This window comes from Thamnophis elegans, chromosome 2 (genome assembly GCF_009769535.1).
Source record: "Thamnophis elegans isolate rThaEle1 chromosome 2, rThaEle1.pri, whole genome shotgun sequence".
Lineage (NCBI taxonomy): Eukaryota > Metazoa > Chordata > Lepidosauria > Squamata > Colubridae > Thamnophis > Thamnophis elegans.
Window position 1 is genome coordinate 90,009,033 of NC_045542.1, and position 25,468 is coordinate 90,034,500.

Genomic DNA, 25,468 nt, shown 5'->3' on the forward strand with positions numbered 1-25,468 from the left:
GCAAGGGAAGAAAGCCAGGATAAAGTTGAAAGCTCTACAGGATGACAGAAGCAGAGGTGGTATGGGACTCCCTGACTGGGAGCTTTATTACAAAGCAGCAGCATTAACATGGATCAGGGATTGGATAAATTAAAAAAAATAAAAGAATACTAACATTAGAGGGCCACGATTTGCAAACGGGATGGCATTTTTTCCTATGGGAAGAGGGTAAAAAGAAACAAAAATACGTTCACAGACACTATTTTAGAGATGCACTGATACAGGTCTGGAATAAAATTAGAGAAAAACATTACATGAAAATACTGACATAGCTTTCCACTATGGAAGCCATGACACATCCTAATATACTAGATCTATCGAAAATAGTTAGATATAGTAAAATTTTAGACAGCCAAGGGAAAACAAATCCAGAATTAAAGGAGCAAAATATAAATATAGATTGGTGGCCATATCTCCAACTACAATCAAGATATAAAAAAGATTTAAAAGAATATGGAATATATACAGAATTACAACAAATAGATAAAATTTTAATTGGCCCGGAAAATAAATTCATATTTTTTTTTACAAATATTTATTAGAAGTAACATTAGAAGAAGAAAAAGTTAAAGGTTGAATGATAGCGTAGGCCAAAAACTTTGGTTACAACATAGATCTAGTGGATTGGGAAAGAATTTGGAACACAAATTATAAACTAACATGATCAGCAGCACTTAAAGAAAATATGTACAAAATTTTTATCGTTGGAATTTACCACCAACAAGATTGGCTAAAATGTACCCAAACATGAGGTCGACCTGCTGGAAATGTAAAAAAGTACAAGGGACTTTTTATCACATATGGTGGACCTGTCCGGAAACACAAAAATATTGGACAAAAATTTGGAAATGGGTGCAAGAAATTACAGGAGGACAGATAAAATACAAACCCGAAATCTTTCTGCTGGGAATAATCAAAGGGAAATATACAAAGAAAATTAAGTACTTATTAACACATCTGCTAACTACAGCTAGAATGGCATTTGCCCAATGCTGGAAACAAAATAATACCCCCTCAGACAAATTAGTGATAAAAAAAACTTTGGATTGTGCAGAGATGGACAAATTAACCCTGAAATTAAAAAATAAAGAAGAGTTGGAATATTATGGAATTTGGAACAATTGGTACAAATGGCTGCAAAACAAGAATAAAATTAATTAAGCCAAAAAACAATATATATAAATATACAGTATATAGAACTGTGTATAAAGGTGTGTAAATATAGAAGTGAAATATTATATACATGTACAGGTATGATGACATAACAATGTTGATATAATGACTGTAAGGTAGAAGGGAAAAAAATAATTTTAAAAAATCTGCTAAAAAAAAAATTGTTCCCATATCCATGTAGTTTTGATAATGTTGACGCAGGCACCCACTCAAAGAGTTTCTAATTTTTCCCTCTTCCTAGCATTTTCCTGCAAGTACAGAGTCCTCTTTTTTTCAGATCAACTGAATGTTGATCCATTGGTTGTGATAGGAATTCAATGACAGGGTTTGTCACCAGAGTCTGATAATGTGGACTGGGAGAGAGTGACTGGCCCAATGTCACACAGCAGGCTTTCAAACCTAGGGCAGGACTAGAACTCACAATCTCCTTATTTTTAGCAACCACGAAACTAAACTATATCAAGGCAGTATCGGAACTGCCAGAAGAGCAGGCAGAGTCAGAAATCTTGTGTAGGCTACGATTTATCTCTTTAAAATACAAACACAAATTACAAGTCATCACATTGTATAGCTGATAATTAGAATTACTTGTTTACCATTACTTGAGATGGGTAGCTATATAAATTATGAAAAAATAAATAAAATGCTCCAAATCAGATGGAAATAGATAAGTAATATACACTGCTGGAATATCAGTGGTTTTGTAAGCAGAGCAGCTGTAATGTAATGATTAGTTTTTGTTTAAGTGTCAGATTTGGCAAAGGAATCTCAATAGTTAGCATTGTTCATCTAAAAAAAATATATACTACAGTTCCTTGTTACCTGTGGTTCCATTCTCTGTGGTTAGGCACATTCACAGTTGCTGAGAGATAAGATTTTGGTTTCCGTAGTAAAGGGTTTTAGATACTATTAGTTGTTTTTCGGTACTTTATGGCGGTGCAAAAATGGCAATGGATTTCTACTCATACATAAACTATGAGTTTTCAGGACTTTAGGATTAGAATTAAAAGTGCTAGGCTGGAATGAATAAGACTATTTGCATGTTTTATTGGATCTGCAGTAATTACTGCTTTAAATATGCATTCGGCCAAGCAGGATGGTCTTATTACAGAAGAAGAGAACTTCCTATTACCTAAACAGTTACTCTATAATTAGAACACAACCTGTGCATTCAACTCCCAGAATTCCTCAGCTATTACAGAGAATTATGGGACTTAAATCCATGCATCTGGATGTAGCTGGGTTTAGGAAATTCCAGCTAAGAGGATTCCTTCCCCTAAGTAATATAGCTGAATTCACTTTTTATTTAGTGCAGTGCCTAACAGTTTTATCTGGCTTTACTCATAAAAACTTTAGACTTCTTTTCTGTTTACTTCTATACTAAGGTCCTATGTACTATTAAATCAGGAGCAATGGTTTTGATTGTTCAAAGCTGGTACAGTCCAGCATTTCCTTCATGCATTGAGTCTACAAATACCCATCTTAATACTGAGTCTGAGTAGCAGACTTCATGGCTGGAAAATGGGAAATGTAACTTTTGGATGTTCCCATTCTCTATATTTTTCAAAACACTACCTGAATTTAACTAAAAGTTTATACATAGTTTTGCATTATTTTAATTGTTGTTGATGTAGTATAGTAAAAAGAAAAAAAATTAAAATGCAAAAAAATCATAAAATGTTAGGTATCTGGGCAACTAGATCAACCCCAAATCTTTCTCTACTCTCCTGGCTGATAATAACAACAATAAAGAGCAGCAACGCGAGTAAAGTGACTATTCAAGTATTTTTAAAGTGCATTTTCCCCCACTACTGATTCTATAAAAATCCTTAGTGGAGGTTAAGCATGACTAAGTTGTTATATGTTTACCGGCAAAGTAGATGTCAACCTTGTGAAATAAACAAGAAAGAAAGCATGGCCAAATGAGCTAATTCCACTTAATTGTACAGTTGCATCAAGAAAATCCTGCCTGGCTGAAAGTTCATTTCTCTCCGTGTCCCCTTTATGGCCTAAGACAGTGGCCCCCAACCTTTTGGGACTGGTTCATGGAGAGATTTTTTTTATGTTGTGGCGTCAATAACCGAGGAGGCAGGAATTGAACTTAAGCGTTTATTAACGTTAACAACACTAGAACTGACAGAACCAACAAACCCTCGCCTGACAGCTATTTATACTTGGAGCTGTCAGGCAGAGAACCAATGGGAGAGTTGTATTGTTCCCGCTGGCCGGCAGGCGCACCTGGACCAGTCAGGGCTCCTTCCTGGAACGCCGCCTGCCGGCCGAGTCTAATAAAACACAACAATTTTTCCATGGACCACTGCCTGTATCCCACGGACGGGGCTTTGCTTGTTTGTGCAGCCTGATTTCTGGAATGCCGCAGCCCACTGCAGGTGTACAGACTGGGGTTTTGGGACCCCTGGCCTAAGGAACTATGGAGAGTTTCTTCTGAGCTGCTTGGCCCATGCTGTGGGCTAAGATAGCTTTTATCTGACTGTTCCCTAGGCTGCTTCTCTTCTCCATGTTTCCCAAGGTCATTCCCACATACCATTACAATAAGGCTTTTTGCTAATGGTAAAATTTACATTGTTATTTGTATAATGTAACATATCAATTAACAAAAAGTATAGTTGTTTCTTCTCTCAATTCCCTTTATCTTCTCCTATGATAAAAGATTAGTCAAAGTTATAAGAAAATACAATATCTTCTGTACTGAAATTCTACTTACTAGTCAACAAGAGACTTAAGGTTTGGATGTTTTTATGACAGATCTGTAGAGAGGCACTGACTCCTGCAAGCTAGTGCAATTGTTCAGTGATTATCACAGTTCAGTAGTAGTACGAATTTGTTTATTAGATTTTTATCCCACCTTTATTACTTCAGAAGTAACTGAAGGTGGCAAACATACATAATATTCCTTCCTCCTCCTATTTTCCCCATAACAATCCTGTAAGGTGGATTGAACTGAGAGAGAATGAGTGGCCCAGAGTCAGCCAGCTGGCTTTCATTGAATGTTCTGGGCCAACAATCCTAAACCTATTGCCCCGGTTGTGTCCCTGATATACACATGTTGGGAGTAAAGCTGGCAAAATCAAAATGGCTGTCTGTGCCTGTGAGTTCACTTGGGTTACACATCCAGAATTTTACTTTAAGTCCAGCCATCCCTATTGCTACTACTATATAACTGAGCTACCACAGTTGTGATGGACCTCCTTTACATCCTTGAATTTATTGTTCAAATTAGAGGTCACGTAACTTTACATCCTCTTTTCCACTAAGAATATTTTTTTTGCTTTCTGAACACAGAACATTTTAATTCCTTAATGGTGTGGGGCAAAATATTAAAACACGATAATCACATCCTAACCAAAAATGTTGGAAGTGAAAACTGAAAGTGAACATTAAAATTGGTGTTTCTCTCTACAATAGCAGGATGCAAGAGGTTCTGTTGCTTTAAGGATTTTTGAAAAGAAAACAATTGCATTTCAAACTGGGGATAAATAACCACAGTGGGAACGCAGTAAGAAAATATGCATATATAAATCATAAGATTTATAAATCATAAGATAAACTGCAGCCATTGTTTATTAACGTGTTATGGTCATGCTAATTCTAGAGCTCAAAATATGTTTTGATTAAAGGCATTCATTTAGAAAAAGCACATGTCTTGGTTTCAGCTCAGTTCTCAGTTCTATTATTATCTTATTATTTCTGCAACAAATCCTGAGAGAATATCACCAGGGCTCCTTTGGAGATAGTATTTCAGTAAACAATTCCCTCTAACTCTCTAAGAACAAACATCAACCAACCCAGTACAACTGAGATTAAAAGGACGTATACAAATGTTGGTAAGGCAGTAAACAGCCTTCTGCTAACATATTGACCCTCCACAGCTGAATACGCCCAAGCATTTTTTCACATTTGAAATAGTCTACTGGGACCCATTGACAGGATATGGCTGATGATCCTTGTCGGACAGCAGCCTTAAGTTAGATTTCTCTCTGTGTGCCAGAGGAAAAGTTGGCTCATAACAATGTGAAAATCATCCTGCTATCTTATGACTAGCTGTGGCTTCCCAGTTTTCTGCCAAGCACACAAAATGAAGATATATAGAGCTATGAAAGACAGATTCAAAAGCGAAAGGATCACTCATGTTACCTCAGCAATCAGGACGACAATGACAGAATCTTCTTTCTCCTGCTGGTTGAGCTCGGAGATCAAGGAGTTCAGGGTATCTGTCAAATATGAGTGGACCTCCCTTTTGACACTGGGGATCCCCATGACTACTGATACTGTAAAGGAGCAAAACAAAACAGATGTGAAATTATCTTGCTAGCAACCAAACACTTTCACACTATCTCACACCACTTTCAAAATGAGTTCAATTCTCAGTTCTGTCAGTTGATCTATATTCTTGGGTATGAACTAATAAATAAGGACATTCTATGTCAATCATCACAGCGGTTGCAAGGAAAATGTGTTCTTTTAAAAAAAAAGACAACAGTGTTTAAAAACAACAACCTGAAAAGAGACTCAAGAAGAAAATCTTATATTTTATACCAGTATTTCAAATGTTAAATTCTGCAGTATCACTCTGTTGTGGTGCACTTTTCATTTATGCTCTGTTAGGCTGGTTGATAATGCAATAACCAAGCAATTATGAGTTACTTAACAAAGCACTGTCCTGACTTAAAACTCCTGACTTAGCATTGGGTATGAATTCAGCAGCTCACTAGGGAGGGAAGAGAAGGATGAGAACAAGATTGGTTGGGGATAAAGCAAGGTGCAGAGATAACTAGATAGGAAAGGAAAGGGGAAGGGGAAAGGGAAGGAGAAAGGGAGGGGGAAGGAAACTACCATTTAGGTATTATGGAAAGGATTAAATTCAACAGACAAGCAGTTCTTCTCAGGCAAAGAATAATCTTCATCTTTTTGAAACTGCATCTATCTGCACTACCATTCACAACTATTGATCTATAAATCCTCCAATTAATAGGTAATTAAGGAAAATTTTATTTTCCTATGATGTAAATATGGTACACATAGGAAATTTGAGGAGACTAAGCCCTTACCTGAATACATTGTCCCAGGGAAAACAAAACACTGGCTCAGTAAATGGTGTCAAATTAAACCAAATTAGGAAACTAAAATTGTCTGCTTGGCTTTAAAACATTCAGAAGGCAAATAAGGCTGATAAATTGAACAAAGAACTGGGAGATGAACAGAGCTATAGGAAAGCAGAAGAAAATAATTATCTCGAAAGAACCTATCTTCAGAAATGCTTCTTCTTCTTTCACAACCTCATCGTCTTTGCAGTTCTGACCCATAGTGATACTTTTAATTGCTTCATGACCTCACTAAGTCATATGATTTATTTGATGAAATGCCTTGCTGCTATATCCAATCATCCCTATGTACCCTGTCTGTGCTTCAGTGTAATGTATCCTGATCTCCAATTATACATATATACATATATTATAATATGTATAATTGATTCTACATTACTAAAGCAATTCACAATCTGAATGATATTGATTGTGTTCACATGCATGGTAGATCATAGTTTTTTAAAACATCTCTGCAGAATAAAGCATAATTGCCTGAGATTAGATTTTCATGGGTGTAGGTATGTTGGTCTTGTTGTATTTGGGTCTTTTCCCGTGTAACATTGAGATTGTTTTGGCAACGTTTCAGCGAGGTCTCACTCGCCATCTTCAGGCTGGGTTTTGGGCTTAAAGTGTGATTGGAGCTGCCATATTTCTATAAATCTTGGGGTGTGGAGTGCTGGCTTTGTTTCAGTAAGTGGAATGATTGGTTGTGTGATTGTATCATGATTGGTAAATTGGTGCTGATTGGTGCTGGCTGTGTGTCTATTGTTGTTTCGTGTTGTAACGGCCTGGGTGGTGGGTGGGGCTCGTTTGTTGATTAGGGCTGGTTTCCAGATGTCTGGTAGGCGGGATGTATCATCACGTTTATTCATGTTGTGGGGGTGTTTCTCTGTTTCAATAGCTTCCATAATTATTCTTTTGTTGAAGTGTTTCAGTTTTGGAGATTAACCTGGTTCCTTCAAAATTAATTCCATGTCCTGTAGTTTTAAGGTGCTGGAAAAGGGAGGAAGTTTTTTCTTTTTTTCTGACTGCGTTCTTGTGTTCTGCAATGTGTGCATTTATTTTCCTGTTCGTTTGTCCTTTGCATGTTGCAGGGAACATGCAAACTGAACACTTCAACAAGAGAATAATTATGGAAACTAAAGTTAAAGACTACCTGCATTGTAATTTTAAGGAGCATTTTGCCTTTGCTATGAAAAGGAGGTAGATAGACAAATGTAGCAATACGGAAAAATGCTCACTCCAGTGCTATTTTTGAGGCAAAACTCTTTAAGTACTGGGACTAAACTGCTCTTGATCCCCATGAGGGCATGACCCAGTTTGAAAGCTCCCACCTTAAACCACAAAGAAACAAGTCATACTTCAGCAGAGCATTGTTGTGGCACTCCAGCTAGGATTAGGAAAGAATAACAACTGACTGAACTGTTGGCACCCACTTACCTCCAGTGCGCCCTTGTCCCAGATGAATGGCTGGCTGCAGGCTGTTCTCCTTTGACAACAAATGTGGCAAATGATGGAAGATGGTTGGAAGATGCAGCACATTCTTGTTAGTGATATTCCAGAGTTTTAGTTTTGTTTCATCTGGGGGAAAATAGGGGAACCCCATGGATAATATATTCAACCCCTTTTGCTGGACAGAACCATTTCATACACTGTCTAACCAATTGCAATAATCATTTTGTAAAATAGTACAATATTTTTCTTTTATATCGTCTAATTTTATTTACGTTTAGCATGAAGCCCTAAACAGCCATGCTTCACTCTTCCTTAGGTTGTTTGAAAAAAGGGAAACAGAAATTTATCAAATCAATAAAGGAGAATATTTGTAACTCAGGGTTGAAATGGGGAGTCCCTGGTGCTATCTGAGCTAGGTTGTTTTCTTGCAGAAGTTTCATTACCCAAACTAGATAACAGCATCAGGGTACCAAATCTCAGAACCCAATTTTCTTTAATTTTTATCTTATTTATCTATTATCTAATTTATTAGAACCATGCAGCTGTTTTAGATTAGTTCACAATCTAAAATGTTATCAGCCTCACTGATAACACATTTTGGATATTGAATCTATAACACTACAAATCCCCAAAGTTATGTTCTAAATTTGGGCCACCTGTATTCAAATGTACCCATGAAAATAAGTTTTTAATTGGAAAAGAACCCAGTGTATGTAAAGATCTGAAATCCAATTGTAAATGATGCCGCTATTTTATGTTTTAGAAACATACATCTTACATTTCAATTCAAATGAGAAGAATTTTCTATTATACGCCTTTTGAGTGCAATTATATCCTTTATACACCTTCATTTTAAACATTTTGACACAGCCTTTTCAAGCAGCAGAGGCTATACTCTTCAGAAGCCTCTCTTCTATACCAATGTAACAGCTTTGCTTTAGGAGCTGCCCTGGTTGGCAGCTTGTTTCTGAGTGCAATTCAAGAAGTTGGTTGCTTCCTATAAAGTCCTACATGGCACAGAGCCTAATTACTTGAGCAACTGCCTGTCTCTCACAATATCTGCCTAGCTGGTTCACACAATCCAGATTCCATTGACTAAAAGTGGCATGATCAGGACTATGGAAGCCTGTCTTTTTTGTAGCAGCACCTGTACTCTGGAATAAGATTCCCCGATATTCGAATAGCCTTCACCCTACTGGTATTTCAAAGGCCAGAAGATGTGGCTCTTTTCCCACGCCTTTAGCAAGCATGACTGGTGCCCCTTCCTTCCTTCCTTCCTTCCTTCCTTCCTTCCTTCCTTCCTTCCTTCCTTCCTTCCCTTTGTTCCATTTAGATTTGTTTCTTCCCTATCTTGTTTCTTTGTTTTTCATTATTGTGTATTATTGTTTTTGAATGTTTTTTTTAACCATCTGTAATCCACCCAAGAGTTGCTGGGAGTCAGGAGGCATATACATTTAATGTTATTATACACACAACAATGCATTATTAAATCACATTAGGCCTCCTCCGGATTCCATCAACTAGCCAGTGTCGACTGTCGACCCCCCCGGGGGAAGGCCTTCTCTGTGGTTGCTCCGGCCCTCTGGAACGATCTCCCCGTGGAGATCCAGACCCTCGCCACCCTTCAGGCTTTCCGCAAAGCCATTAAAACCTGGCTGTTCTGGTACGCCTGGGGCTGATGAGTTCCCAGCCCCACTCGAATTGTTGCGGCTGTTGACGAGTTTTTAATTTGTTTTTTGTATTTGTCTTGTCTTCTTGTTTTTTGTACTTCCCCTTTTCCCTATTTAGTTTGTTAGCCTCCCTGAGTCCCCTCGGGGAATAGGGCGGCATACAAGTTTAATAAAACTAAACTAAACAAAAACTAAGGGCAAGAATACTGTTCTGTGCAAAAGGGGGATTGTTTACAAGTTCTCTTTAGAGACCAGCTGGCTAAAACTATTGAGAAAAATGATATACAAAACCAGGGAAGCTTGAGCGGAAATAGAAATCAGGCAGCAGGGTTCACACAAAAACTAACGCTATGATAGCACAGCTTTTTCTTGCAAAAAGCTACGGACCTTGAGATGGAATCTTAAATGGAATAGCCTCCCTCTACATCATCGGTCTGCATGTTCGCAATGACTCTGTATGTTTTGACTGGACCAAGAACATTTTAAATAATTTTCACATCATTTCATGCATGGCGAGTATCATGATTCAATGCATTTTCATAAACTTTAAGCCCTCGTCATTACATTCAGTGACCTACAAAACATCCGCATAGCAAATGCTCTTTGCTGGCCAGCCACTACTGGTGCTTCCAGGCTTGATGGATTCCAATTGCCAGACCTTCCAGCCTTTGGCATCAGGTTGAGGCAGACTTCTCTACAGCTCATCTTTTTAAAAGCCGGATTTACCAGATAAACTGCTCCACGTCCGATTTATGTCCCGTAGGGCTTGCTTTTCAGAGATGGCTCTCTTTATTTCATCTAGGACTACATTCAGCTCCTTTGACCGCTTGAGGCTTTCCTGTTCAGCAGCATGCAAACGGTCTCTCAGTGCTAGGAACTCTCGCTGATAGATATCCACAACATCACCTGAAACGAGATGAGAAAAAAGTAGCACTGTTGCAAATGGAAGGAAGATTATCTTGGGGAGTAATGTTTTAAACAATGTACAGTTTGGCTAGTTTTTCCATATTCTTTCCAATGAGGAAGGGTGGAGCAGGAAGGAGCAAAACATCTTTTTTCTTCTGCTAGTTTTGAAGGAATAAATATATTCTGGCCCAGACAGAGACATACTAATTAAAGCAACGTGTTTCCAAATCAGATAAATTCTAATAAATATATTAGACTCCAAAAAAAAAATCTAATATGTTATTCTAGTCACGTTTTGTGCTTCTAGCAGAAGTCCAGATACTGCAGATCATTTTAGAAACAGCCCTCAACAAAGTTAAACTGTAGTTAAATGGTTATATATAAACCAGATTCCTTTGCAAGTCACCTTGACCAGCAAGGTTGCCACACAATATATATAATTGCTCTGTTAGAGTACTTATGGGGGGAAAAGAAAGCAGCACAATTAGATATTGCATAATGGTGCACATGAGTGGTTATTGGTTCATGCACAGTTAGTTGCAACAGGCTGAGTATAAGGAGGAAAATAATAGCATGCACAACTGAGGAAAAGAAAATAGTTAGAACTGATTTTGGATTAGCTCTGAGCATTCCAAATAAGGAGATAAATATCTTCACATAAATACAGCAGTATCCAAGCATAAATTGCCTGTTTATATGAGCATATATTCAGTTAATACACAATATATTCAGGTATGGACAGGTCTATTAAACCTTATACTGTATAAGAGGTAAGATGCTACTCTTTCTAGCAAATCCTAGCATTTTTAATTTGTCAAAAGAAATATTTCAGAAAATACTAAATGGCCGCTAATTCAATAGTCCCAGTTTCTCTTGGATTCAGTTCAAGAAGAGCGATGATGTTATTAAGTTCTTTTTTAATCAAAAGGAAATGGTGTTCAAAATAAGACAGATAAAGGAGAAACTCCCATACGGTACTGCAAATATTCTTTTGGCTTTCCTATGAGAGGAAATTCATTCAGTATAAATCAAGCTGTTTTGAGGAGTCAATATAGACCTATACTTGAAATAAGGATTAACTTTTCAAAAGTGTTCTAAAGTTAAACTAATTCTTATATATTCAAAATAGGATTTCTTTGTGGTAAATTATATTGTAATTATTATTTCTGTAGCACAATTGTGCTTTAGAGTTGCTGTTGGAGCATCACAAAAATAGTCTCTGCAAAAAAAATATTTAAAGAGTCTCTTGTTTATTCCCCAAAATTATGATACCCTGTGTCCAGGATTTTAGCAATGAGCAGTTTAAGAAGAAAGGGGAAAAACCAAGAGACTAAAATATAATCCTATGCAAAAGAGTTTAATATAAAAAATGTACAAGAATAAAAAAGCCAAGAATCCATCATTCCACCATCAGTATTCTGTGGTGGGTTACTATGGCTTAAAAAACTGGAGGTGAAAGGTGTGCTTTCCAGCTGTGTATGAAGTGACAGCTGCTTCACAAGCAGTCGAACATAAATAATTAAAGAAAGTTTCAGGACCTCACACTGCCTGCTTAGCCAGATGGTTCACAAGGTAGCTCTTGGAGAAAGAAAATCAATGAATGGAGTGAGTATTATTACTGTAGGCTGTTAAGGATTCTCCTAACTGTGCTAAATAAAACCATACTATTGATTTAGCCAGAGGCACATGATGAGCAAAAATAAATTCACATGGTTTTTCAGCAGATGATACCAGATCAGCTGCAAGTCCTCTAAGCCTTGATTTCATGTTTTACAGTCTTCCTTTTTATCTCCATTCCTTCTTCCCTGACTTAAATTTAGCCATGAGTGAAAACCAGACGATGGCTCTGCCCAGGCACCACTGGCATAGAAAAGGGAAGTATACCTCATTCGAAGCATTTGTGACCAAGGTAATGCTATGTAATGGAGCACAAACAGATACTTGGTAGCTTCAGCAAAGCTAAGGTTCATAGTTGACAAAAAATGTTATTAACATGTTAGTTCTCCTTATCCAAAGGACTATCCATGTTTCCCCAAAAATAAGAATACATCTTATATTAATTTTTGCCCCAAAAGTCTCATTAGGGCTTATTTTCCAGTTAGGTCTCATTTTGGGGAAAATATGGTACTAAATGTGTCTCACTGACAGATCTTAACTGGGGCTTATCTTGGCTGGTAAGGCTTATTACAAGCAATCTGAAAAATCATGCTAGTGCTTATTTTCCAGTTTGGGTGTTATTTTCGGGAAAACATGGTAGTTGAAGAGCTATTATATATTCATCCATAAATAGAATGGTTTATTACAGGTGAAATATTTCTAAGATTGGCTGTCATATTTATTTAATTGCCTATCTTAGAACACAACTCTTTGAAGCTCACAACAAAACCTAAATATAAAATAAAAATAAAAAGCAGAACAAAAAATACTGTGCTTCCTGGGACACTATAACAAGCTATCTGCAGGTTCCCGCCTCACTGTACCTCAGTGTCCATTTTTGCTCTTTATGGCCATCCAGAAGGCTAAAAAGGTGGGGGCCTACCAGATTGCTGCACGAAGAGCATTCACATGCCTATCTCATATCAACTCTGCCCAGGGCCACAGAGAATGCCTAATGCAAGCCTCCACCTAACAAGTACTGTGACAAGAGGGCTGAAGCAGGCATTCTCTGTGGGGGTTCCCCTCCCCCCATGTCCTCCTCAGGCAAGGGAGGTTCTCCTCCTCATTCCTTCCAGAGACTTGTAAACATCTCATTGTTCCAGAAATGCTTTGCAACTTGAAAGCTGTAAGCGCCCCGCATAAGAAGTGCTATATAATTTGTAATACTTTTTTGTATACTGCTTAGTTTTAGAGTCTTAATCTGAACTATTTTGGAAATTCATAAATAAAATATTGAGAAAATCAGTTCTTTATGAGTACAAAAGAAAGTGGCTCTTCATTATATTAATTAGCTCAAATTAGTGAAGTTGCTAGCTTGACTCACAAAATAAAATTTCCAATCTTAAAAATTGATACTGCTTTTATTAAAGCAACAAGTAATATTTACTTGAGGAAATTTGCATTTTTGCAAAAAAAGGGGCTTTGAAGTAAAGTCAAGAATGCTATTTGTACAGTAGCACAAATCAAGATCATTTAGAAACATTAATAAGTCTCAAACCCTTTAGAAAATCTGTAGCACATAGAGAATGGAAAAGTCACTGATTGCCAGTCATGCACTGTCTGCCTCTTTCAACATAGTGTACTTTTCATTGTTTTTTTCGCCGAAAGATTTCCTTTCATTAACTATAGTAGACACACATCAAATGTGAAACTGCTGGTTTTAAAGGTTTTAATCTGAAAGAGCCAACTCCTGATCTCCTAGTTCTAGTTTATTTTTGCTTCAATAGATTTCATTAGAGAATTCTTACAAAGTTAAAAGGATAAATATAAAACAATATAAAGAAACAGTTAGAAAAGAAAAAAGTGTTAAAGCTGTAAAGAGCAAAAAAAATAGAAAACAAAAAGCAAAAATAGGTAAAGGAAGCATCTCCTAATCTTAAGAGCAATTATAAACATATTTAAAGCCATTTATCCTCTTTAAAATTGTAAAATTGTAAAATTTAATGTTTGCTTTGAATGCAGAGCAGATATTAATTATAGGTAGTACTGTAATTATAGAAGATAGCATAAACCTTTTTTTTCCCTCTGTTATTGTTCCATGCCACTTGGCAAACAACTGAGATGAAAAATTTCTCTTGCTTACAATAATGCTGGATTTAAATTGTTTTGAACATTCATGTATATAAAACAGCATTTTCAAAATCTTAGATAAATTTTTGGCTACATTTTTGCAAAGTACACAGTTTACCCTTGACCCAATTGCTTTCTTTTTCAAATTGGCATATTCAACAATTCCCACTTATTATTTTTTTTACTAAGGTCTACTATATAACGTGATTGGACAAAATCTGAATTATCCTTCTGTTCACTGGAAAACGTTTAACTTCTTCTGGTAGGAAAGCAGGGCTAAAGAGAAATTGCTACTATCCTGGGAGCGATAGGAATCGACTTAAACTATGTTGATGTTTGGTTATAAGCAACAAATCACCACAATGCTCAAAACACAGAAAAGTATTTTCCATCTTTTATAGACAATTCCCTGCCCCAGAAGGAATTTTATGATAAATCGAATTATCATTGTAGGTTTCTGAACTAAGTTAATACTTTTCTACAGGGATACGCCACAATCATATTTCTCTAGCATTGAGGGCTGAGGAATTTATTTCAGCACATTTTACAACTATTGTTGCATCTGTTATGGTGTATGTGAGAATGACCTTGGAAGACAGGAGAAAGTTCTGCAGCATGTACAATAGTCTGGTAAGAGGCAGCTCAGTCCTAATTTGATGGAGGGAGGAAGCATGGAGGCATTTCAAAAGGGATTCAAAAGGGACTTTCTGGAGACTAAAAGAAGAGGAGAGGAGAAATACTTTCAGTCTTGCAAGACTCTTTGATGTAACCTTATAATAAATAGAATTATAGGTCAATTATAGGTTGAGTTACAATTGCAATTGGGTGACACTAGGCAATCTGGGTGCAGAGTATGTGACTGCATACTTAGTGACTTAGCAACGTGTAACCCAAGACACATGGGTCATTAAGCAGAGGAAGCCCCAGATAAGGAGTGCAGGAGAATGGGGGCTGCCACAGGGGCTTGAGGGAGGCCCTGGGTGTCCTGGTGGAGGCTGCATACAAGTTGGGGCAGAGGGTTGTTGCAGTGTGGTGCAAGTGGCATGAATCAGGAAGACTGGGGAAGGAGGTGTGTGTGTATGTGCGTGCGTGTGTGTGTGTGTGTGTGTGCGCGCGCACACGCGGAAGTATAGGGATGTTGCTACTAGCCAAACATTCTTTTTTCTAAGAGTTAATGATTGAGTATTGGCCAGCCCTCCTGGGCCCTTAGACACAAAAAAACTGATAGAAGGGTTTTCTGGATGTGCTCGATATATATTTTACATATCCTATACATGTCTGACTTTTGTAAGGCATGTTCCTAAGCATAAGATAGAATTGGATGGAAGTAAGGCTGTCTAATTTTTTTGGGACAAAGAAATATGAGCTCACCTTAGATTATTACCAAGTGTTAATGCCTCTTGCTCCTGTATTCTCCTGGTTAATGTTATAGTCACCAGGAACACTCTTTTCCTCATTAGTACTGCAACTGGGATCTGCTTGATGATTTGCATAGTGAAGCGAGAGTCCATTAGGAAGGTAATATTGTGTATAACAGAGGAAAATAAGGGTGAGTGTGTAGGGATGTTAGAAGTAGAATTCCTAGGGAACATAATTTAACAGAAAGCTACTCACAGTCATTTTAGAAACTGCACTTGTGCAAAATGCTAAGCTCAAATGGGATGGGAATTTTTTTGGTTCCATCTGGGAAGACCTGCAGTTAATGTTTAGCATACTATATGAACCAGGCCATTAATGTAAGCTGTAATATGTTTTATTTCTTTTCTTCATTCAATAGTGCACAAACATAGGTATGACATTTTGTTAAGCCACTTTAGCCATTATGAATCCAGAATGAAACTGGAGCTAAATTTGGTGATATAATTTGAAGAAATGTATTATTGAGCAGTATATAGTACTGTTCTCTAGCACCATAATATACAACTGGGTGAAATGAAAAAAATACTAAATACCTAAAAGAAGAGCATTTTTAAAAGTTAAGTACAATACTAAAGAAGGGTTGTTGTTTTTTTTCAATCATAGAATAAATTTCTTCAAGAAAGAGTCCATACATACAAAGAGATCTGGAGCACATCAGGCAAAGTATTTTGCAAGTTAGTGAATAAACTGTACTGACTTGAAAACCTACGCATCTGACATTATTCCAGGTTTGTACCTTGGCACATTTGCTACTTAGCTTTTAGTGCCTTGAATTTCAAAGCAAACATTGATGAAAATACCTCCAGCCACCTGGCTAATATATTACTGGACTGTTTACACAAAAAGATCTGGCAGAGACCTTGGACCCTAAAGGAATAGTCATTCAGTAGGATTAAGATGTCTACCCAAGGCAACAAAGCAATGCCCTTGATCTAAATTCTTCATACCTAATTATTGATATTTCTTCATTTCATATAACATTATTTAGACATATTAAACAGTCCAGGTGAAAACACTGCAATCTCCTGGACTGTTTCCGAAATATTAACCTCAATTTAATCAAACGTTCTAAAATAGATCCTCTGGACTGTTACAGAAAATTTAAAACACATGACAGGGAAAATTCAGTAACCACAACCAGCAAAAACAACAATGAACAGCTCATTATACTTTTCAATCCAGTTGCATGCTGTTTAATATACACATTTAACAAATTAAAATCTGGTACAGCGATATAACAGGGTTAAAAACCAGGAGCTGGGCACAGAGGTTTACCCTTGTCTACCACTTCCTCTTCCAGCCTTTCCTCCACAAAGGCAAAATATCAGTATTAAATCTTCCAATTACCATATTTTTTGCACTATAAGACACACCTCCCCCCGCCAAAAAAAAGTGAGTGGAAATGTCTGTGTGTCTTATGGAGCGAATATTGCATCACAGATTGGGCCATGGCAGTGGGGATGGAGGGGGTTGGTGCAATGGTAGTGATAGGCAGCAGCAGTGAATGGCCTGTCGCCACTGCCACCTATCAACGCTGCTCGCCACAGCTCACTGCCACCACCTATTGGAAGTTGGATTAGCCTCCTAGAATACTGCCAATCAGCTGTTCCAGGTGGTGGGGCTTGGCGCCGCCTCTTGCCGCCGCTGCCTGTTGCTGCTGTCCCCACAATGGATTTTTTTCTCCTGGGATCTGGTTCTGCTGCTGCCTATTGCTGCTGCCTATTGTTGCCACCATTTGCCGCCACCGCCTATCGCCAGTTGGATTGGCCTCCCAAAATACCGCCGATCAGCTGTTTTAGGCAGCAGGGATGCCTGCCACTATTCACAGCAAATGATGGCAGTGATTCCCGCCACCTGGAACAGCTGATCGGTGGTATTCTGGGAGGACAATCCAACCGTCAATAGGTGATGGTGGCAAACGGTGGCGACAATAGGTGGCAGTAATAGGCGATGGGAGCAACAGAATAGAACCAGGTCCCAGGAGAAAAAAATCCATTGTGGGGACAGCCTTACCTACGGGAAATTCTTCCATAGCTTCAAGAGCTTTTGGCTGAAACGATATAGAGTTTTCTGCCTGAGCAGGGGGATGGACTAGAAGGTCTCTAAGGTCCCTTCCAGCTCTGTTATTCTGTATAACAGCATGTTACAAGAGGCAACTGAAGATAAGTCATAAAAGGTTTAGACAAAGCTGTGCAAGATTTTCGTGGCCAAAACAAAACAATTTTTTTTCTTGCTTTCCTCTCCAAAAGCTAGATGCGTCTTAGGATCTGGACAATCTTATAATATGATAAAAAATATGATAAGTATAGCTTCCTCTCTGACAGATTAAAAGAAGAATTTGAATAATATGGAAAGGGCAGTAAGTTTATATTTAAATAGTGTTATTAAAGCTGTTATAGGGGAAAGGGCTGAGAATGGCAGAAAGTAGCTTGTCTCAAACCAACCAGAAGGTTCATGACTAAGGCAATGAGGAAGTGGAGAACCTCATGCTTTTCCTGGAATCAGCTGGTATAGCCCTAGGCAGGCTTGTTTCAGAGAATGTCTCAGGAACATCTCAGGGTTTGTTTCTTGAAAATATTGAAATATAACTTTAAAAGACAATTACGTAAAACTTTATGACATTTTAAACAATATATATATAACTCTTTATTATGGTCAAAGACCAGCAATACACATTACTTTTTACTTTATACTCTGGTTTCTCTTCAGATCGTATAAATCTTTTGCCTTTTACTAAGGATTTTAAACAATGAAGTTGCAATTTCAAGGCATTCACAAGTCAAGTAGGACTTAATAAGAGTCAAAAGTTCATCAATTAATCCAACTATACTCAATAGGAATCCAGGCTGCTTGTTCAAGACCAGAAACAGATTTTAAATAAAGAACATCTTAAAAACGCTTTGTTCATAGATAATCGTACCATATTTTATGCTTCAGTATTAAATTTAGACCAGGTAATTTAGACAAACCAAAAAACACAATGTATTATTTGTGTCTCAAAGGTAATCACCTCAAATAAACCCATTTTTGGAAGTAATAAAAACATTATTGCATGATTATTTTGAGCTAGAAAGCAAGCACTAGCTAGCTGTCCAAAGACAGTTCTGCTTGCATTTTCATAAAGCTGAAAGAAATCCTACAAAGTTAAAGCTTGAATTCTGAGGTTAGATTTCAGTTGAATTGTCAATTTTCTTGAAACTCAGGGAATTACTTTACAGTAATAAATTAGATGCGTAAGTCATCACAATTCTTCTTCCAGCTTATGAAAATATTGTCAAGCTGTTCTTGGTAGTTTTAGGTATTTTTTTCAATGCTATTGTATAAAAACAGGAAGACAATTATGTAAAAAAGCCATGTAAAATATAATTTTAGTACATTGGTGCACATTGTACTAAGCAATATACCATTCAAATCACTGACAAGAATTTCTAAGAGTTACTTTCAATCAACAAAATGTTTTTCAAACTTCTCTCATTAATCTTCAAGCCTACCAAAGTACAGTATGATTAAGAGAGTGCCAAGGACAGCCATACACTACCTTACCCAAATACCATTTCATACTTTATATTTATAAAAAAAATTCATGAATGAGCAATGTAATAGTAGTCAAGTATATATATAGAAATGCAGTTTTGGCTTATAGAAATTACTGAAAACGGAGTGCCCCATTCGTGGAACCTATCAATACAGCTTCCTACAAAAATGCTTACACTTTTTGTGCAAATACACTTCTTGAGTCAAAGCGTAGCATACAAAACGCCTAAAACTGATGAGAACATATGTACAAGCTCGGGTTACTATATCTGATTTAGTTTATCCGCCAGATGAGAGGTGAGTTCCTACCGGTTCAGACCGGTTCAGCTGAAGTGATAGTAACTTGGCAGCTGGAGTCACTGGAACTGGCAGCAACCCAGGCCTGCCATGCCCCTGAACCGGTTCTCTTATGGCAGTGCTATGTGGATTTTCGGTTCTGTGCATGCGCAGAAAAAAATTCATTACACAAATTTATTTCCCCCCCCCCATTTTTTAACATTTTGCACATGCACAGACCTATTTAACTGCAAATATGTACGTGCGCAAAGTATGCATCTGGCGTGCATGCGAGCGAAGCGAGTGCACCGAACTGGCAGTAATGCTGGCAGCAACCCACCCCTGCTCCAGAACATGACAGATAGTGCTGCTGTCCATGATATATTACTGCAATCCAATCAGAATAGAGCTGGAAGAGAATTGGAAGTCTTCTAGTCTAACCCTCTGATCAAGCAGGAGATCCTATGCCAGCGATAGCGAACCTTTTTTGGCTCGCGTACCATAAGTAGAGGGAGCGCAGGCGGGTCATGTGCGGGCATGCCACACCCATAATGCAATGTGCGACACCCCCAGTGTGCATACGCGCACTACAGGCGCGACCCTCCCTTTTTTGCATACTTTTTTCGCCCTCCCCAGGCTCCAGAGGCTTTATAGGAACCGGGGAAGAGCGAAAACAGCCCTCCCCCTCCAGGAGGCCCTCCGGAGGCTTCAGGGACCTTCAAGAGGCTTTCCTGAAGTTTCCAGAGCAGTCAAAATGACCCTCCAAGCAAACCGGAAGTAACTTCCGGTTTGCTCGGAGGGTCGTTTTAAGTGTTCCGGAGGCTTCAGAGACCTTCAGGAGGCTTCCCTGAAGCCTCCGGAGCAGTCAAAATGACCCTCCAAGCAAACCGGAAGTCACTTCCAGTTTGTTCGGAGCATTGTTTTGAGCACTCCAAAGGCTTCCGGGACCTTCAGGAGGCTTCTCTCCCAAAGTTCTTTTTCCAGAGTGTGGTAGCTTTATCCTGGATCCCCCTCTGTCTTGCCTCCTCTGATCTCCCAAAGTTCTTTCCCCAGCATGTGGTAGCTTTCTACTGGATTCCTCTCTGTCTTGCCTTCTCCGATCTCCCTAATTTGGGCCCTTAATCCTCCAGTTGTCTATTTTTGGGAGGTTTTCTCCTCTCTTCCCCCCCTTCATAGGAATCCCAATTTTTTTGCTACATGGTTTGGGGGATGGTGGTCATGTGACTGAGTGTGCATGAGTGATGTCAAGTTGGCCATACCTGCCCGGTCACATGACTGCCAAGCCACGCCCACAAAATAGGCCACACCCACAGAATAGGTTCTAAAAAAATTGAAATCCACCACTGATTCAGAGTTATGATAGCACTGAAAAAAGCAACTGGTTCTTGCGCTTACAACTATTACAGCATCCTTGTAGTTCTGTGATTGCAATTTGGGTGCTTGGCAACTTGCATATATTATTATGACAGTTGTAGTATTCTTCATAGGACGCTCCATAAGCAGAGAAGGCAGTAATAAAATTGCTAGTCACAGTCATTTGGTGTCTTGTTTAACAACCTGCAGTGACTAACTTAAGGACTACAATGGAAATGAGGTTGTAAGCCTGTCACAGTCATATGATGTCACTTCACAACTATACCACTTAACAATGAGGTTTCTCATCCCAATCCTGATCATTAAGTGAGGACTATCTGTATTTGCAGTAATGGTTCTAAGTATTAAAACAGTAGTTTTATCAATGTGGTAATTGTCTGTTCCTGGTGAAATAACACAGGAAGGAGTTCAGGTTTAGAAAAAAACCAATTCCATCCCTTTATGAACTATAGATGTATAGTTCAGAAAAAATTCATTCAGATACCCTGACTCTTTAAGAAGGAATGTCAAACTTGCGTTGTCATGGCGGCATCACGTAACTCATCACGACTTTCTCCCCCTTTGCTAAACTGGGCGTGGGTGAGGCCAACGCGTGGTGTATCTGGACCACAGGCCGTGAGTTTGACAGCCCTGCTTTAAGAGGTGGATAAAGTTACAAATTATCGCCACCGTCCAGGCCTTCCGCACAGCCTTGAAGAACTGGCTCGCCCGTCAGGCCTGGGGACAAGGATAATTCCCCTCCCGAATGATGAATGTATGTTGTTTATTATTTTATTATATGTCTTATCTTAATGTCTGTATCTCCCCTTCCCCTATTTTATGTGAGCCGCCCTGAGTCCCCTTAGGGAAAAGGGCGGCCTACAAATATTAATAAATCTCTAAATCTCTCTAAATCTCTAAATAGCGGGAGGATAAGGTTTGATGTCAAAGCTGGAGCTCATTGGAAGCTGCAGCCAGATCTGCAGGACTGAGCAATTACTCATTCCCATTTCACAAAAGTAGCTCACAGTTCAGTGAGCTACTCTGCACTGAAGCTTTGTGGAAATCTCTGATTGCACAAAAAAAATTATCTCCAGGTTAACTTGGCAACAGAAGTACTGATGAAATTATCATCATCATCTTCATTATTATTATTAAAACATGAAACTCAATGGTATTTGTGTCATAAATGCCATTGACCGGTGCTAATGGTTGATATGGGTTTCTGCCAGTATCCTAAGTATCAACCAAGCATCTTCTTGAAATATGTGATGTTCCGAGTAGCGCAGTTTTTTTTCAGTTCCACTGGTGTTATTGCAGGAAGCTGCAATTTATTGATGTATTTTGTAAAATTATTGGACATGTTACAGCATACCCATTGATGACAATGGGTATATGTTCTTACATGTTGTTTGATGTTGCATCCATAGCTGTGTAGTTTCAATGCCAGGTTGCGATATTTCATGATTTTTTTCATGATTTTCTCCAGTTCTTTTTCAAATTATTATTATTATTGTTGTTGTTGTTGTTTAGCACCATTGCTTTAAGTGCAATTACACTGGAATTTTTAACCTAGTGAAGCAGGAATTTCAGATCAATCTCAGATTTTTTGTTTATAGAGTACTCTCATTTATTATATATTTAGGAAAGAAGAAACATGAAATTATGAAATTAAACTCACTTGTTACATTTTCTGAGCAGCTAACATTTCCCTGGAGAGCTTTGAATTTGAAAAACTAGGGTTTTGAAAATATGACAAAAAATACTAATCGTTGATTTATGCAAACACTGAATTTTCTTAAGAATTCTAGGAATGTACCATCGGAAGCCATAGTAGTGTAAGAGTGGGGGAATTATATGAATATTACTTCACAAAGCATAAATATATAGTAGAAAGTGGATGGTAATTTTTCAGTTAATCTTGCTTATTATTAATGGATTGATTCAATACTGGGACAGTGGTTTTGTTGGAAGGTAAACAGGCAGCTTCAAAAATGCAATTTGTTGACAGCATTATTTCAGGCCCTGAATGATTTATTTTGGCAAATTAGAGGTTTGTTTCCTAGGTGCAAACACTTGTAGCAAATATTCTCATTATAACATTCCTTTCCAAAGCTTCCATGTGAGAGTTAACTTATGACCTGCAACAAACTATCTCTGAGATATGTTACACTAAGCTTGGCTCAGACTCAACCCTGTCATAATTTGTTTTCTCACATTTCAAAGAGCAGAAGAATGCAACTGACATTTTAGCTGTTTAGCATTTGATATTATTTGTATAGGTTTTTTTAAACTAGTAGTAAAGTAGGATTAGAGTATGCTAATCCTACTTAGCAAGGATGTAAAAAGAAAACAAGCCTTTTAAAAGGCGCTGATAATAGAGTTACATTTTTATACCATTTGAAATAGTGATATGGTTATAAGGTATTTTAAAATTAAAGTAGAAGAAAAGATTGATTCATATCAAACAATTATACAATTAACTATAATTACTCATAATACAACATAACTGATTACAGTATATGGAAAGAACTGATTACAGTATATCAAGGGTGTCAAATTCGTGGCCCACAAGCTGGATACATCACATGCTGGCCACATCAGAGGTGGGTTGCTCCCAGTGCGGCCGAACCAGTAGTGGTCATTTGGCCTGGGTCACAGAACTGGCAGCGACCCAGGCTGGCAACGCTCCTGAATCGGTTCCCCGGTCCCTTCTGCCATTGCTGGCATGTTTCTGTGCATGCGTAGAACAATTAATAGTCAACTGCGCATGCGAGAGCTATGTATAATGCCCGCGTGCAGCGAACTGGTACCAACTGGTACAGGAACCAACCCCTGGGCCACACCAATCCCTGGTTTAGTGAAGGGGAAAAAAGTCATGATATGTCATGTGACAACAATATGATGCCACGAGTTTGACATCCCTGCAGTATATGGAAAGAAAACTACATGAACATGTAAATGAAATACCTTGCTTATTCACAACATTGTGAAAACCACATTTGTAAGGCAGAAGTTAACTTTCAGGGGAATCCATTTTGAACATTTGCAAATTGGAAAATTAATATGGCATACATTTTTCTTCCCTACCATCATGAGCATTATAAGTTTTGTATCATGCAGATTAGTTGAAAAGAGATGAGCAGAAAATTCCCAGTGAAGATTGACTTAGAAACACCTGTTCGGTCAAGTGCTTCAGATCAGGAGTCCTCAACACCCAGTGTGTGGACAGGCACCTGTTTTAGGTAACATTTCTCATGTCTAGCTACTGCAGAATCAAGGTATACTTGGACTGCTACATGTAGTCTACAGACGTCCATAAACCGCATTTGTATTCATTGTTCCAAATCTTTATTATTGTTATTGTTATTGTTGTTGTTGTTGTTGTTGTTGTGAGACTTTATTAATTTTTATTTCCTGTAGATTTATTTCTCTAATATTAGTAATGTACCACATTAATATTGTAAATTAACCTATAGTTACTTGGTTTTAGGAATTCTTAACTATTTAGAATGTATGTTTCAAAATACAGTATATTTGAGTAAAATAAATGGATAGAATAAAGGAAGAAAATAGCACACAACAACTGAGACAGGAAACTATTTGCTGTTCTAAAATAGTATTCTGGAGTCACGTACTTTGTGTGTATTTTAATCTCCTGTTCCTCATTTTACTGTATATTTTTTCTGCTATACACTGTTGAGCTGTTTGTTCAGTTTGGGTGATTGTTGAGCTCAAGCAAATTCTTCCCCAGACACCTCTTTGTTAGATCAAATTGCCCCTGCTCTTTTACTATCCCCTTTGTTCCTCCAATACTACTATTTATTTTTCAAACTGAAACTGAATACATTCTTCTTACTCTTCTGTATGATCAAGACACCATTTTTCCTACATTTTCTCTCCTATAGATGAAAATTCTACATTATCATAAGTCCAAAGGCTGGGAAATCTTTGAATATACTTTGTTTTTCAACTCACATTTTAAGTGAGAAGATTGTGCATATAAACATCCAATTCCCTTCCTCCAAGCCTGACAATGAAGTCTTTAAATCTTAAATTTAAGTCATAGGACCATTTTCCATGACTGTTCTCTCTTTTTTTTAAAAGTAACTTCCCCCATTCTTTTTCCTTCAGAGGTTAAAGGAAAATTCTTGCAGCCTCAGCTGTTCCATATCCCCACCTCAAAACTAAATGTTATTGCTTTCCCAGATCACTAGAATATTTACAGAGAATTCTGTAATATATTCTTTCCTATGATGAGCCCTCTTATACAGTGTTGCATTCTAAACACATAATCCAGAGATGGAGCTTCTGCCAAACCCTGTGGGTTGGGACTTGCCTTTCTTTCTTACACTGCATAATGAAGTACCGAATATGCTGGTAGCACTTGGCAAACAAACAAGGGCAGAATAAGCCTACTGAGGTAGTTGGATTACTTTAATTTCAGAAGTTCTCTCAGCTCCAAAGCTTTGCCAGCAGCAGGCAAGCAAGGCAAACATGAAGAGAGATACTTGCATCTGAAACTGAACTGAAAGGAAGAAAACCTTTCTAGGCTGGTTCTAGAGCTGATGGTTTATTTATTTTTTTTGTCCAAGTAAGCAGAGGACAAATACTGTATACTGTGAATCCAACAGCTCTTTCACCTATTCTCCCCACACCTCTCCTGCCACACACCTTTTGTCTCTGTCCTTTTCTCTCATTCAGCATCAGGGAACCAAGGGTTTTTGAAGTATCTGCAGAGCTCAGGAAAGAGAATGAATTGCCGGAATGAAGATTCATCTCTCCTTGTTTGGAGCTAAATCCAAATACAGG

General features: G+C 38.0%; 1 protein-coding gene across 1 annotated transcript in view; it reads right to left on the bottom strand.

Moving 5' to 3' along the window:
• MGAT4B (alpha-1,3-mannosyl-glycoprotein 4-beta-N-acetylglucosaminyltransferase B) overlaps positions 1 to 25,468 on the bottom strand; it is a 120,855-nt gene that overhangs the window by 43,432 nt on the left and 51,955 nt on the right. Inside the window, exons 2-4 of the mRNA XM_032209915.1 lie at positions 10,169 to 10,348; positions 7,758 to 7,898; positions 5,368 to 5,501 (exon numbers count right to left, since the gene is read on the bottom strand). Coding sequence (XP_032065806.1) covers positions 5,368 to 5,501; positions 7,758 to 7,898; positions 10,169 to 10,348 — 455 coding nt within the window. The remainder of the gene's footprint in view (positions 1 to 5,367; positions 5,502 to 7,757; positions 7,899 to 10,168; positions 10,349 to 25,468) is intronic.